We start from the raw sequence: 16,396 nt of genomic DNA on the forward strand, positions 1-16,396 counted from the left end.
AAAGGATCAGACGTGAGTCAGGAGTGTTTGTGTACATCACAATGCTTTATTTCCCACTATCACAGCAGCAGGCGTTACCAACAGGCCACGTTTACGAAGATGTGGTCTGAGCAGCAACGGACCTGCGCGGCTTCGGGGTGGTGCCCTCGCGGAATCCATTCCTGAAACAGACGACAAATTAAGTTAGAAACGGGGCGTGTAATGATGCATCAATTGACTAAAATAAATTATTCTCACTGTCGTTCTAAGGACGTATGAATCAATATGGTTAGCATGTACACAAATAACATAAACGACATGTATTGCATTCAAGCTAATGAGAATGAAAACTTCTAAGCCGAGAAGCAGTACAAATTAGAATGCAAAATATAAAAAATCCATGATTTCATCACGACTCCAAATTGTAGATATTTCTGATTTGAAAAATACAGCTCAAATTAACGGATTTTTACACTACCCAGGCAAATTCTTCTACTTTTATAACAAGGATCTTAAAGCTGAAACTCCCAAAAGAATCCTCTTTGCATATAAATCCCATGTATATGAAACACTGATAAAAAAATTATTACAAAGGAAAAAAAATTGCCACATCTCCAATTAGTCACGGTTGGCTCCGACATAAAGTTCAAGGACACTAGGTTGTGTTGACATGATGAGTGCCAATGATTAAGCGTACCCTTGCTGCCACACTAGTAAAATCACGTATATTCAGATACCTCACTTCTGTAACACAAGTACAGCACTCCTAACATTAAATATAAATGGTTTTCTTAATTACAAAGTGTCAGGTTCATGTGAGACAACGCAAGACACGGGCTCAGTACATATGTATAATGATTGAATTTTGATTTAAAGCTTTCGTGACTGCAGTGATTCACATTCTTAGTTCTTTCGGTAAAGTCACGTTGAAGGGAAACAATAAAATATATATAAACCAATAAAATTATCGTGTAAACATGATAATTTTTTTGGTTCCCTTCAACGTGAGTTTACCGAAAGAACCAAGAATATAAGGATTGAGTTTGCTTTGTTTTAAAGTGGTGCATGATTTTTTACTGCGAGCTGTACCTGAACCTGCGGAAGACCACCTTCAGGTGCCTCATGCGGCCCGTTCCAGTGGTGTTGCGCCTCTTGGCCTTCACACTCCAGTTGTCTGTGAATTCACACGCAGGTCAAGCAATGCTGCAAACGGAGTAAAACAACTACACTTGTGAAAGCATGGGTACAGGAGAAATCATCGTGGCAATTTCATCAAGCAGCGAAATTACACGCGGATGAACATGTCTTTGATCCTCGCATCAATAAGGTTAGTCTCCAGCATATCTCAATCAATTCCTTGACCCTCCATAGTACATTTGAGCTTGCAATTGATCTGCCATCAAGTACACATGAAAGCTTGAACACGTATGCACCTACAAACACATGGCCTGCATGATATATGCATCAGATGATTTATAACTACGATCTAATACATGTACATAAATATCTTAGTCTTTGATCAACATTTTATCACTCGAGACACGAAATCTCAATATCTCTGCCAAGTCACATAAGATGTGTAAACACTTAGGCGTTCGGGACATATCCACTAAAGGTTTTTTTTTGTCTGATCGTGTAAATGTGTCGTCTGATGCTGGTTGTCATCACCAGCGAAAAGTCGTACTCAAATTGAAAATGTAATTTTACTCTCCAACACACTTGTGTGCTATACTAGTAATTAATTTGCAGCGTCTTACGTGACAAACCTTACTAATTGGCTGTGTCGGGTGGTGGCGGGTTAACGACATATTTATGAAATTTAACCCAAAAAACCTTTATGATTCACATGCTTGGCTCTTGAGAGGCACAGCATTTAATGACTCAATGTGCATTTGAAAATTGTAAACTCAAAATACTGTTCGTACAGCATAATTAAACAGCACAAGGGACAATTTCAGAAAAAATAACAATAACAATCTTTTGAGGGCCTCGCTCTCCCCAAGCCTTTTCAAGCACGCCTTGATAAAAAAAAACTCCAATGATAAACATTTTTATAACGGCCGAATTATTCGCATGCGTTCATAGGGAATCAATTTAAGACAAACTACACTTTTAATTTTACCAGGTATGTAACTCTTTTTCAGAAGCGACCTGGCCACAAATGATAGCCCAACAAAATGGCTTATGTGCAAATGTATAGCAGCCAAATACTCTCAAGAGACTCGTGTTTTTAAATGTGGAGGTGAAAAAGTACTCGAGGGTTCGGAGAAAAATCCACGCGACCACGGTGAGAAAGACACGTGCGAGCTCCAAATATATAGGCGTCAGGGTCGAGATGCTGCCGATGCTGGGGGGGGAAACGTGGAATGGGGGACCCATGGACTCACAGCTTCTCTTCCTCTTGTACGGGTATCCGCACTTGGCGCACAGCGACTTCTGGATGTGGTAGGCCTTAGCACCGCAGCGGCGACACAGCGTGTGTGTCTTGTTGCGGCGCTTGCCGAATGACGACGTCCCCTTGGTCTACACAAAAAAGATCGCCACAAGGCGGGCGGCCCCACACATGCAAACGCGGTGCACTTAACGTAGGGCAGGCATCAATCGCAAAAGCACGGAACACGCGCGCGACTGATGCGATGCACACGCATTGGGGGGGTCACGGTTCAGCATGGACACATTAGGGTGAGCAAATGTAACCAGCCCTTTCCTCAATTCACTTGCTGAAGGATTTCCCCGTGTCGGTTGGTGAACGTTGACCGCACTACTTTCAGCGTTGGGTGGTCAAATCGAGCTGGCTAGGCCCGGTGTAAATATCACTCGCCACTCATGCTAGCTGTGGCTGGGAAGCTTCACCCCCGTCAATAACGAGGGCCGAAACACACACACACGGCCATTCACACGCAATACATGTGCTGCTGCGAGGCTCTACATACATAACTTAAGACTAGTGGGACAAGGCCGCAACATCAATAACCAATATCAGAGGGCGAGCGTCCTCGTGTTTATCAGCCCAAGCTCCAGAGGTTACGGCTCAAGTCTTCATAACCCATCCTCCTCAAGCCTTCCCCGCGCCCCCGAGAAGCAAACGCTATCATCCCAACCCCGAAGTTACTACGACTCACCCACCACACGTCTCTCCCATCAGCAGCAATAGCGCTTGAGATGCCAATAAGTCATTGGCGAAGCAAGCACGCCCGGTGCACGATCATTATTAAACGGCGATCAAGCTACATTGCCCCGGAGGGACCGACTCGATCGCCAGCGATGACCGAGGTGCATGGCTCAACCACCCGGGACGCAATTCCTCGCTTTCCCCATCCGCCTCGCATCCCACGGTGGGGTTCACATGCGCATACGCGGAGGGCCCACCCGTTACCATGCATCCCAAATGGCGGCCTCATTCAATGGCTTCGCTAATCGTGGTGCATCGAGTGCACCCAAACTTATAACCGCAACGCAATACGGCGTTGGTAAAATCGGCGATTAAATTCGCAAGCGCGGACGCTAAGTCGGTTAAAATGTTGCTGTTACAGCAAAGCACAGGCGCTATATAATCGCGGCGAACGGGGCAGCCATCGCCTAAAAAGTTGACTTAAGCGGTCGCACAAACATCGGACTTATGCCGCACGTTCCCGAATTCACAGACGCCCGAAATCATCGGCGGATGAAAGCGACGTCGCTTGGGCACAGCCCTGTGACGGATACGTTAAGCGGAGGCGAAGATCCGAGGCGGATGACGAGGGATGGTGGCAGGATGCGGAGGCCACACTTACCATCTTGCCTGGGATCCCGAGCGGAAAAGACGGAGCGCTCGACCTCCGACCCGGAAGAGCTTCCCCCCTCCCCCTGTATCGCCTCTGCGCATGCGTGCTACGGAATCTGATACCCCCCCTCACACCCGTGACGTCATGGGCAATACGCTTATGTGAGCTGCGAATTATAGTCTAATCTTGATTAAAAGTTTTCGTGACTCCACGAATACTCATACTCTTTGATACTTTCGGTAAAGTCACGTAGGTCGAAATAAAATAAAACAAATCACGAAGTTTCGATCGCAACACAAGCAATCCTCATCAGGTGGAAGAACTTTTTAATAAAACAATTATTTTAAAACGTGTAGACAGGACGAATCCGATGAGCTATAAAGCTCTTTTTCACAGATGTCCAGTAGGGCAGGTCAGAACGTTACAACAACAAACAATACAAAAGTATAGGAAAGGTAAACAAATCACTTATAAATATACACAAAACTAAACTAAAGGGAACTTATTTTTTTAACACTTATATGGCCCTATCGTTTTTTATGGAAAAAAGAACGCCCAAATACACTGTAACATGATAACAAATGTATGTTAATAGCTTCAATGAGCCTCCACTTGTTCGCCATCATTGTCAACGCATGCCTGGAATCTTCAGGTTATCCCCAGAGCTCGGAGGCATCATTTCTCGTGGTATTGTTGCAAATTCTCCGAAGTGGTAACATTTTTTTGAAGCGCCTTGGATTTCTATCTTCCCAGGATAAAGCCCACTGAGCTATTGACTTAATTTTTCAGAAGCGACCTGACCACAAATAATAGCTGAAACAAAGTGGATGATTAACTTTAGAATTGCCCGTGTGTTATTTTGAACACGGATGGTATGAAGTGGTTGTGGTGCAACCACACGCAACTAAATATACGAATACAATTGGTTAAATAATAACGGGACATTTCTATTGTACCTTTGAGTAACTTTTTTGTGTGTAAATCCACTGGCGTATGAGGCCATTACCACGCCGTAGGGTCGTGGGGATTATCTGACTATACTTCACCACGCTGGTCGATGCGGGTTATGAGGGAGCATTGAGGTTAGTAGCCTGGCAAAGAGCCTATAACACCTGTTTTGCATGCTGGTCGCCCATCCAGGAACTATCCACACCCAATTAATCTTCTTGGGTTTGAGAGATCCAAAACTATCAACCCCTTATCAGTGCCCTTATTACAGATCAATTCAGACCTTATTGGTCACCCCGTGCCCTTACAAATATCAACGTTCATCCTACAAAGTCCCATCACAAGGGAGAAACACAAAAAGACATGAGAGATTCGTTCATGAGGCTATCCACATATACAAGCACAGAGACAATTTCAACCGAGAAGATGGGTTCTGGCTTAGCAATCATTGGAAATATTTGATAAACCATTTCAGGTCTTAATTGATTGTTCACGCTTACAGTGGCTTTCAGACAGCATACATTCATTTTTTCGTCTCCCCCGTCCTCTTTTCAGAACATAGATGGACTAGTCCTTCTAAATAAACTGCCAAATCGCTGCGCGTGGCGCTGACGTTTTTTTATAAATAAATACCGTTTAAAAATAAATAAATGTATGCAAACCGACACACCTGATGACGACCGTTTGTGTTATGGTCGAAACGTCGTGATAATTTTTATTGTTTTATATATATTTTATTATTTTATTGTTTCCCTTCAACGTGACTTTACCGAAAGAGCTAAGAATACAAAAAAAACATGTTGTTGCCCGTATCGAAACGCCTTATGGACCTGAACACTCAATTTCCCTGTACAAGAATACGGGTATACCGTATGGGTTGACAGATATGGAGATCCGTTGCATGCCGGATGATTTGGATTTGGGTCACACGATAATTTGTATGCTTTGTATTGTAACCGTCAAGGAATGTGAACGATTTACAAATGCAGGTGCATGCGCAAAAACATAACACTGCAGATAAACTTATCCCACTTCTACGCATTGGTGTCTGGAGCGCTATTGTGCATGTATCACACCAGTGTATGCGTAACAACACAAACGCAATTTGTCAGATAATAAAATATCATCTTTATTTCAATTCGATTTCAGTCAAAGTAAAGCTGGAATACAAAAAAAAGTACTGTGGATGAATCACATTAAAGTATTACAGACACGGGAGATGTATTTTAGATGATTATGGTATTCGGGGCCAAACAATTAACCTCCCTAAAGATTCAATGAATTTTGATTCAGGGTGGTAATTACGTTCAAGAATACAGGGACTCCTCTACTTACAAACGTTCGACTGACGAACTTTCAGATATACGAACAAACCTGTCCATATGTTCAGTTACCTGAACATGGTTATGGTTGTTCGGTGTCATTACCCAGCATTCCCAGCATTTCTGCCTGGGCTGCCGCCATTTCCTGTTGTTGTTTTGTCGCTGTGCGGTTCACTACCACGTTCTCTGTGCTTTTCACGAACATTGTCAACCCCCATCAGAACATTATCAACCCATATCTTGCAGAACATGAAGAACCAGTGGCATCTACATCTACAGGAGATTATACAACTTTTAAAGCCATTCCCCGTGTTTAGTGTACATGTCGTACAACATGTTTGGAATTGACAGGAGTAAAGTTGGACTTATGAATAAGTCGTCATACGAACAGACCTTTGGAACCTAATTCGTTCATAAGTAGAGGAGTCCCAGTATTTGTTTCTCTCTCTCAACATTGTGGCGAATGTTATAACGGCCTCTGCAGGATGGAACGATCACATTAACCAATACCTGTACAGACATCCCTCACACAACGCTCCACTTGTGTTACTGAAAAACTGCACATAAAACGAATCACACTGTACGAAGCCTATTTTCCCATAGCCATGCATGTTATAAGGGGGGGTTACGTTACCGAAGAAAAATAAAGTATCATTTCATTATTTCAGCCCTGGATCTGAGATGGCTAAGTCCAGCCCATGGCACTGGGAATTGCCAATGACGCCATCAGAAATATATTTTTGTTATTCGAATTTTTACCATTGAAAAGCATGTTTTATCTAGAAATGCTTTTCTTGAGCGCGTAACTGTGGAAAACATAGCGTAGGTGTGAAGTATGAAGTATATCCCAAAAATATGATGACACAATCCGCAAAGCCATCACCCCAACCGTGAGGAAGGAGCCATCTGAAGATCCCATCAAAACCATCACCTTACCTTACATAGCAGGGATAACCAAAAAGATTTCCAAAATTTTGAACAACACAAGATACAGGTCCGATTTAACACAGTGCACAAAATTCGTGACCTGATCCCATCTGTGAAGGACAAGATTCCTGACATGCAATATGCCGGCATTTACAAACTAAGCTGTATCTGCGGCAGCAGTTACATTGGGGAAACCAAACGACATGTCTGGGACTTTGTTCGTGAACATAAGGCAAATCTGAAACACGGCAGGACCAGTACTTCTGCCGTGGCTGATCATTACCTTTATGCGGCTGGCTCACGTGAAATGTATTTCTCTAAGACGATGGTACTTTGCAAGCCGACTGGCTACCAACAAAGATTCGTTCACGAAGCCATCCATATATACAGACACAATTTCAACCGAGACGATGGTTTAAAACTCAGCAATCATTGGAAAGATGTCATCAACCACTTTGGGTCATGACTTGATTTGTGTTTTCTTGTCCTCTACCGTCAGCAGTGTGGATGGGTCGAGCGAGGTGCAATGCCCCCCCCCCATCTCTACCCCCCCCCTATCTCTGCCCCACCCCCTCCCTCTCCCCCTGTCTCTGCCCCCTTCCTTCCCCCCCCCCCCCCCCATTGTCTGCTCCTACATTAACGCTGGCTGACTGGCTGCCCCGCCCATGCTGTTTGCGCTGCACAAGTTCACCTCTGCCCAACTCCCCCTTTGCTTTGCTCCTGCATTCGCGTGCTTCTTGCTCAGCTCATTGTAAGCACCTACATTTGGAGGCTTGCCCCCTCTTTTCTCTCCGCCTGATGAAGACCGCTTGTGTTGGGATCAAGACGTCGTGGGTTTTTTTTGCTTTTATTATTTTCAATTTCGATTTAAAGCTTTCGTGACTGCAGGGATTCATCTTCTTGGTTCCCCAGATTAAAATACGCTGCCACACTTAGCAGTGTTCATTGGAGCGCTGTCTTTCTGACAGTTCTGTTTCTTCACCTAAGGACGGCTGCTTGTGTTGTGGCCGAAACGTCGTGAGAATTTTATTTTCTGTTTTATTATTATTTTATTATTTCCCTTCTACGTGACTTTACCGAAAGAACCAAGAAGATATTTTAAATTTATTTGTAATTTGTCATTTTATTTTACTATTTTCAGTTTTTATTTTTGTGGGTGTTTTGCTTTCATTATTTAAAATGTATTCTTTTTATTTTATTTTTGTATTTTTTTATTTATTTCATTTTTTTCTATTTACGTGACTTTACCGAAAGAACAAAGAATATTAATTGCGTAACTACAAATTCACACGATGGTGGGGCGGGGGGGGCCCAATAAAAAAAAAAACACATGACATCTTATACAAGCAATTCATTGTGTATTGTTTAGCTTGGGAAAAGTAATCGATGAATTGATGCATTGTTATCCATGAAAATAACATTCGAGTCAGGTATGTACAGGACAGCGACACAGGAAATATATCTGCACCGTGCACACTATATCCAGTGTACATATCGCTATGACTCTGGCTGCTAATCACAAGCCGAGTCTACCAGTGACCCAGAAAATGTTCAGTGTGATATTAGGGCCTGTGCAGATTCAAGCACAGGTGGTACAGAAGTTTGGGATATTCACGTGGTCTTGGATGCCACCCACTGTGAATGCAGGAGACCTCAGTGGCTTGCTCGCAGTTCGTTAAGCCATCCCAGTCCAGCCACCGTGCTCTCTGCACAAGTGGAAATTCAAAAAGGCAGATATACAATACGATAACATCTGAATAAGCGATGCTGCCATGGTGTTATGGTTAGCACATCGGACTTTCAATCAAGAGTACATGTGCCCTCCTTAACATTTGATCATTTAAAGTTGGGCAGGGTAATTAAAGTAGCCAAGGGGGGTTCATAGATGGCTATTGTGGAGGGAGGGAACTCTATATGGCCTGATCCCCCTCTCAGTAAGTCGGTCGGATCTTTCCTCCCCTATTTTGTAGTCATTTCATGTTTATAGCAGTATTATTTTGAAATTCCCTAAGCACGCACCAAGTCTGGGCAGCGAGTACTCACCTCGTGGCGTGTACTCACAGCCCACGTATCCCTGGTAGCCGAGTCCCTGGAGGAGGTTGAAGATGTAGGAGTAGTTGATCTCCCCTTGGCTGCTTGGCTCATCTCGGTTAGGAACCTGAGCCACCTGAATATGACCTGGGTGATGAATGAATGGGGAACTTAAAACACATTCATGCCTGTAAAGCTCAAGGAGAGACATCGTGGCGAGCCTCTATCTAGCAGTCGATAGACAATGGCTAATTGCAATGACATTGAAAGTCAAGGACACAAATCCAGAGGGAAAAAAATGTTTGAAAGCAAAATGTTCTTAGAAAATAAGTGGAGTAAAAGATATATATCAGGCAAATGCCGAAGAGCAAGTCACCCGTAACGCACCAAATCTCATCAGATCTCGGAATCTAAGCAGAGTTGAGCCTGGATTGTGCTTGGATGGGTGACCAACATGCATGCAACAGGTGCTGTAGACTGCTGTGAAGCCTCTTTGTTAACAAAAGGCAGTGCAAAAAAAATCCGTTGCTTTTCTGTATTTTCCACGCTGCCACATATATGCTCCCTCCCTCCACCAACCTGCACAGCCCAGCATGGTCAAGTATGGTCGACCCGCACATGCATTTGAGACCCTCCTCATCCAGCAGTGGATTGTGCATGTACATCATGCAACTACATTCGTGCTTTCATTAGTCTACAAACCGATGTGCAGGGATTCTTCGAACTTCATTGCCTACGCAGACATTCCCTGTGCACGCGCACATTCACGGAATACATAGGAGCTAAGTTATATTAAATGTAGCCGTGGCTGAACAAATCAGCGCGGATTTGACAAGTGCAAGGTGTGCGAAAGAGCATGACCTATTGTATGATATTGCTAGTTAGGACGTCGGGGTCAAAATATGAAAGGCTGATGTCTTCAACCCGAGTGCCATAATGCATTCACATTGCCACTGCGAATAATTCGGGCACACAAGACATGCAATAATGAAAAGGTGAGTTAGGAATGTCACAAACGTTCTATTTTTGCACACCTTAGATATATAGGACACTGTTTTCTTTTAGTTCGCAGACATTTTTACGGGCGCGCGCATGCCTAATGATTAATCAACATGAAGGAGGCCAACGGTTATGGGAATAGCTCTTACACAGTTGTAGGAGCAAGTGATAATTGCTTGTGTGCACAGCCGCACATCTGAGTATGAATCAAATGAGCTCAGTTACATCTTGGCAATTTTACATTCCCCCCCACTAATTACTGCAATTCCTACCGATCGTTTTGCACTCACGTTTCATCTAAAAATAGCAGAGGACGTGTTTTTTTCAGTTAGGGGTTGAATGTAAGGTCTTTCTTCAAAAGAGGCGGCGTGTTTTTTTTTAATGCAAAGCAGCCAATCTGCACGGGCAAACATTTGACATCATAATAATAGCGAAAGTATAGGCCAATATATACATTAACATAGTGCACACTCAGGTCAGCCAATTAACACTACGCACAGTGGGGAAGCGCGCATCATTACCTCATGTGGAATAGGTTACATATTGAAATTATGGCTTTCCTTTTTTTATATATACTGCATGCCCACACAGGCCGCATGATTGCAGCAACGCATTATGAATGTAGGAGTGAAGGGGAGCGGAGAGCAGCTGATTTATACCGATGAGTGGGAAGAGTGCACGGATGTTGCCCGTGAGATTTCCGTCCATGACTTGGCAGTGGAAGATGTCCTGCAGAGGAAGAGGCCAACAGCCCAGACAAGTTAAGCCTTCATGTTTGCGACTGTGGTTGGAAGATTCGCTAGTCACCAGCTTGTGCATTTTGTACAATGTTGTCAGCAGCGACATCTCAACAATGCTCGCCCTCAGGTCCGTATCGTTTCATAGGCACAGCAGGAACTGTGCCGAGGGCCTACAAAAAAAATAAAAAGGGCTGACGGAAAAAAACATTCTGAACATGTTTTTTGTTTCCATGATAAAAAAATGTAACCAACACATTTTCTGGAATAAACATATTTATATAGCACGAATAGGCACGGTGTATTTTCAATGAGAAAGAGTCATGTCAATGCCAATAGTTTTTTTTTCTCATATGGTGAGAGAAATTAACACCGAAGATGAACTTTTCGAGATTTCTTTCATTGCAAAAATGACCAAATAACAGCCTCAAATGGTGGTTTTCGTACAATCTCATTCACAATACAGAGTATTAGCGCGAGGAGAGACAAGGCGACATTGTTGTCCTATGTGTGAAACAAGCGGAGTAACAGCGGCGATAATAACATGGGGCAGCATCAGTACCCATTGTAGAAAATGATCACTGAAGGCCTATGAAACAGAAGTGCCTAAGGCCTACAAGAACCTTAATCCGGCCCTACCAATCGTAGAAAGTACCAACGAAAGTCGGCGTGCACCAAGCAAAGTGACAGCGGTGGTAGAAGTAGTAACATGAGCAGCAGTACCAGCCTGTAGGAAGTGATCACTGAAGGCCTACGAAACAGAAGTGCCTACAAGAATGTTAATCCAGCCCTGCCCGCACCATCATGTTTTAAGGCACTACAAGTTTATCTCGGCAGTGAACACATAAGAGCCACAGAAGTATAATGTTGTGAAATGTTTAATATATTATCTTTTAAGAAAAATCAATGCAAACAGATTCCCAACAAAACAAGGGCTTATACCACATACTGAATACAAGAACATTATTACGTGTATGTGATGGACATGATTATTCTGGCTTTGACGATGCATCAATTCATATTTAATATTAATGTTAAAATATTAAGCTCTCAAGACATTCGTTAAATTGCATGCGGAGGAATCGATTATTTTGCTTTCATATACAGTACCTCGTAATAGGTTCACATCACCCTTGCTGCTACTCGTGGCCACTACATTCATTCCATCAATAAAAATAATACATTCTTTGTACTCCGTGAATCATGACAATCCATTGCATTGAGAGGGGAATGAATCGTCACAGGCCTATAATGAGGGTATTTTGTTGGCAATGGTGTGCATATGCGGTGTGTCGCAAAGCCACGCACAAACCGTAGACGCACCAGCTGAAGCTTGATGTTGGGTTTATCGACTTTTTCCAGGATGCGTGCGGCTAGGAAAATACCACAATGTGGAGAAAGATTTAGAGTGTATGAGCCCCCCCGGCCACATGATTTGTATTTGACACTTGAAATGAATACCACCGTATCTTATTATTGTAGTATTGATGATTTAGCGTCGGGTATTGGATACCATATCCCCCCCCCCCACACTGCCCTTTCTTTCATCTCCTCCTTCATCCCCCCACTTTGGCTCTACAGACCAAATTGAGGAACGACATTTATTTTATTATGCATTAAGCAACTGTATACCGTATAATATAGCTTCACAGTCTTCTGATTGCGTTATTTTTGTGTACTACACATTCAATATCTGTGAACAGATTGCAGAGAATTTGTCGGATCTCTGAAGATCTTAGATGCTTAGCAGGGTTGAGCCTGGATTGTGCTTTGATGCGGGCCCACCATGCATAAGTCAGGTGTTATAGGCTGCTCATGGGCTATGTTTCAGTTTATTTCAGTTTTTCAGTTTATTTATTTGGTATAGCCCTGTGAGCCATTCGGCTCTTGAATCGGGTGCAACCGCAACAAACAAAAAACACGAACAAGAAAACATCTTAAAGTGACTATGTGACTGCGCAAACAGAAAATCCATGGAAAAAAACAGCAAAATATTCCTGAAAAAGCACCGTACACCAACGGTGTGTGCAAAAATCCCAGTGGGATGCAAGTCAAACAACAACAACCACAAGAAAACTTAGATTAAGGCCAACAGTCTAACTCCATACTACAACAAAACAAACATGTCCAAACCAAAAAAGTTTTCGAAATCACCAAAAAATAAAGCCATAACAATGATCATAGGGACTGTGACCGAATTTTTAACAATGAACTACATAAATAACATGTAACACCAAACCCTAGAGCCATAGCTGGCTGTATGAGTTACTCCACAACAACAGAAGCATCAGTCGGAGTATAAAATTTTTCAATGCACCTTTAAGATCAGCACGCTAAATCAAAATACAGATAATACTTTGCAGCGTCATTCGGAGTGAAACATTTTATTTCATTTAACGCCAATGAATAGCAGTGGCAGCTAGGGGTGTACAACTCCTCTACAGCAGTTTTAAGAGAAGATCTCACTGGTAGCGATTCAAGTTGCAGTTTATTGGCAACATCATTCCAGACCCTGGGGGCATCAATAGCAAAGGCCCTTCCTCCAGTTTTTGTACGGCAATAGGGAATGTAAAGCTGGTAAATGAGCGAAGACCTGAGGTCAAATTTGTACTTTGAAACAGATAGGAGATCTGCGGATTTTTTTGTAAGTACATCGTGAATAAATAAGATTTGGTGCACAAGCCGTTGAACATTAAGAGATGTTAAGTTTGACCCAATGTAGAGATCACAGTGGTGAGTCCTTTATGGACAGTTCAATGTAAATCTTAAGGCCGAGTGATAGATGGAATCAAGCTTCTTCAGTACAGTACTTGCAGCAGAGAGCAGTGTCAATTCAGCAAAACCCATTTTGCTTCTAAACTACGCTCCCCGCATTCATCATTTTGCTTAAAGGTGCATTGAAAAATTTGATATTCTGACTGATGCTTCTATTGTTGTGGAGTAACTCATGCAGCCAGCTATGGCTCTAGGAATTGTTATTTACGTAGTTTATTGTAAAAAAATCCGGTCACAGTCCCAATGATCACTGTTACGTTGCAATTATGGCTTTATTTTTTGGTGATTTCGAAAGTTTTTTTGTTTGGACATGTTTGTTTTGTTGTAGTACGGAGTTAGACTGATGGCCTTAATCTAAGTTTTCTTGTGGTTGTTGTTGTTTGACTTGCATCCCACTGGAATTTTTTTGCACACAGCGTTGGTGTACGGTGCTTTTTTCAGGAATATTTTGCTGTTTTTTCATGGATTTTCTGTTTGCACAGTCACATAGTCACTTTAAGATGTTTTTCTTGTTCGTGTTTTTGTTTGTTGTGGTTGCACCCGATTCAAGAGCCGAATGGCTCACAGGGCTATACCAAAATAAAGAAACTGAAAAATCACCCGCATGGATCAATGTGGTCAAATAACCCTACGACCCACAAGGCCCTCATCCAGCAGTGGATTGATAAAATGGGCTGTTCCACGTACGGCTAAATATGTAATCTCCATACAAGGCATGCATGCCTACTCTACAACAAAGCCACTCTCCTGTGAGCAAAGTCGGCCCTCACCCTGACGAGGCGTGTCCAGGAAGTAGCGAGGGTCGGTGAGCCTGCTGTTGATTGGCTCAATGAGTCCAGTCATCCCTTCCTGGCCATTCAGTACAGGCGGGAACAACGCACACCAAAACACACACACACCAACCAATGTATCGGGAGAAAAAAGTGTAGTAACGTTATTGTGACGGAGATTGATGCAATGCCATGCAAGAACACGCAAGATACGAGTGTCGCAAGATGAGCAGCTACAACATTACTGAAAGGTATACAAAGAGCCTCTGACAAAATCAGAGGGAATGTGCCCATCAGATATATCACACATTCAAAAGTTTAATTCCTGCGTAAAGCCCATTGAGCGATACCACTATTTTCCAAGTGCGGCTCGGCAGGGGCGGAGCCAGGGGGGTGGACAGGGTAGACAATTGTCACCCCCGAAAAAAAATAAAAAATCTGAAACATTCTGCGTATAAGTGTACGACACTCGGTCTGGCGGACTCCGTGCAACTGCATTGTCAGAGTGTGTCGCCAACCGATGGCGTCTAGCTAAACAGCCTGACTCTCTAATCATTCTTGATATTAACATTTGTTGAATGTCACCCCGGGCTGAAAATCCTGGCTCCGCCCCTGCGGCTCAGCATATAGTAAGCTAAAGCAGGGTTGAGCCTGGATTGTGCTTGTATGGTTGACCGCCATGCACAAACAGGCTGTCATAGGGCTGCGGGGCCAAGGTGAGGCCGGCAGAAGGACACTGCTGCAAAATCTATCGTTGTACTTCATATTCTCACACATCTATGCTCCCTGCCTTTACAAACCCTCACCGAGCAACTGGGTGAAGGGTAGTCAAAATGCCCCACCGCTCGCACGGTGTGTGAAGACCCTCATCCAGCAGTGGACTGACAAAACGGCTGTCACAAGTGTGCAGACGCACTGCTTCAAATGTGTAGCCTGAGAGGGGATAATACACACGGGGATGGAGCTGCGGTTGGCCGCGCGGATTGCCCACAGTCGCGCAGCGCTTTCGTAAACGTGGTTTGCAAGAAATGTTCCGGAAGGGGCACACACCACTGCGAGCAGGTCAGAGGCCGTGAGAAGGTTGCGCACGAGCGTCGCCTCCATGGCAGGGCCCTGGGCCTCGCGAGCCACTCCGGGCGGCAGCCGGCCCGACAACAGGTGGACCCTGCGGAGGATGCACGCCGCACGCAAGGCATCGGGCGTTTCGTTTCTGCGTGCCGGGAGAGCGCCTCCGCAATCGTCCGTTCCGTGCTCTCGAAGTGGCTCCCGGGCAAAGCAGAAGGAACTCTGGTTCACCGGGTTCACGGTGCGGTGTGAGAACCACATACACGCAGGCGAAAATTGGGCTCATTGATTTGCGTGCAACCCATCGGGATGCTTGTGTCAGCTCAAGTGTGCGAATTGTTGCCAGGGTGACAGGCGGAAACCAATCTACACGGGGCTCAGAACACTTGCAGAACCTGTGACTAGTGCAAGGGCTCCTGGGTGTTTCCTAGCGACGGACACTAAGAAATAATAATTTATTGGGCAGTGATGACACACAGCGTTGTGGCTCTAAGGCTTTACGGAGTGAATGGAGCGACTATGCGGCAGAGCTGTCGGGGTCATTGGGCCCAGCACCTGTCACACTTCAGAGCTTTGGCGTGAGCGATCGCGGTCTGAAGGGACTCCAAGAAGTCTGCCTGACGGCCCGGGAGGGCTCCCAGACCCATCTCGCCAGCCGCCACGTCCCCTGCACACACCCAGGATGTTAAGTTCGGGCGTCAGTGGTAAGAGTGGCGTTCCACCTGTCGAGGCGTCAAACACCATTCACTTTCTCCAAAATGTTCTAGACCTGGGATTATGAGTGAATCGAGTCAATTAATCGACTGTCAGATTAGACTTCGTTTTTTTCTCTGGCCGTTTACTCTGGCCCCTTCAAAAATAGCGGCCGTCCGACATCCTGTCTCCTGAAGGCGGGAAACCCCCTACAAGCCACGCCCAGCATGGCATGCCTGATGATGCCGATGACATTACCGTCACTTTCCATCCAATAGCACGCACGTAGGTGGAAACGTGTTCCCCCTAATGTATTACATTCGTGTTATCTGATTCATCAAGTAATCGAACTGATAATCAGCATTGTAATTACTTAACAAATCAGA

General features: G+C 44.2%; 2 protein-coding genes across 4 annotated transcripts in view; both read right to left on the minus strand.

Annotated features, from left to right (window-relative positions):
* Positions 1-24: 24 nt before the first annotated feature.
* On the minus strand, positions 25-3,881 carry RPL37 (ribosomal protein L37). The gene is made up of 4 exons (XM_032966079.2): positions 3,753-3,881; positions 2,367-2,502; positions 1,069-1,153; positions 25-161 (listed from the first exon to the last, which is right to left on the minus strand). The coding sequence occupies exons 1-4, from the start codon at positions 3,753-3,755 to the stop codon at positions 92-94; spliced, it is 294 nt and encodes a 97-aa protein (XP_032821970.1). The 5' UTR covers positions 3,756-3,881; the 3' UTR covers positions 25-91.
* Positions 3,882-8,008: 4,127 nt separating this feature from the next.
* Positions 8,009-16,396, minus strand: part of HYI (hydroxypyruvate isomerase (putative)) — a 170,795-nt gene continuing 162,407 nt past the window's right edge. For 2 of the 3 annotated variants that reach the window (XM_032966334.2, XM_076071867.1), the window contains exons 3-9: positions 15,873-15,984; positions 15,303-15,417; positions 14,253-14,331; positions 12,031-12,080; positions 10,630-10,699; positions 8,984-9,118; positions 8,009-8,646 (exon numbers count right to left, since the gene is read on the minus strand). In XM_032966334.2, the coding sequence (XP_032822225.2) occupies positions 8,594-8,646; positions 8,984-9,118; positions 10,630-10,699; positions 12,031-12,080; positions 14,253-14,331; positions 15,303-15,417; positions 15,873-15,984 (614 nt within the window). In that variant the 3' untranslated portion in view covers positions 8,009-8,593. The other variant, XM_032966335.2, reaches the window with a different exon arrangement.

Source organism: Petromyzon marinus, chromosome 35 (assembly GCF_048934315.1).
Source record: "Petromyzon marinus isolate PM22_M1 ecotype Great Lakes invasive population chromosome 35, UKy_Petmar_22M1.pri1.0, whole genome shotgun sequence".
NCBI classification, from domain to species: Eukaryota; Metazoa; Chordata; class Hyperoartia; order Petromyzontiformes; family Petromyzontidae; genus Petromyzon; species Petromyzon marinus.

Excerpts from the sequence above, each read along its gene's own strand:
- RPL37 (XM_032966079.2), bottom strand. Across the intron at positions 1,154-2,366 it reads GTACAAGAGGAAGAGAAGCT|ACAACTGGAGTGTGAAGGCC; the intron begins GTGAGTCCATGG and ends GTGAATTCACAG. Across the intron at positions 162-1,068 it reads GTGGTCTTCCGCAGGTTCAG|GAATGGATTCCGCGAGGGCA; the intron begins GTACAGCTCGCA and ends CGTCTGTTTCAG.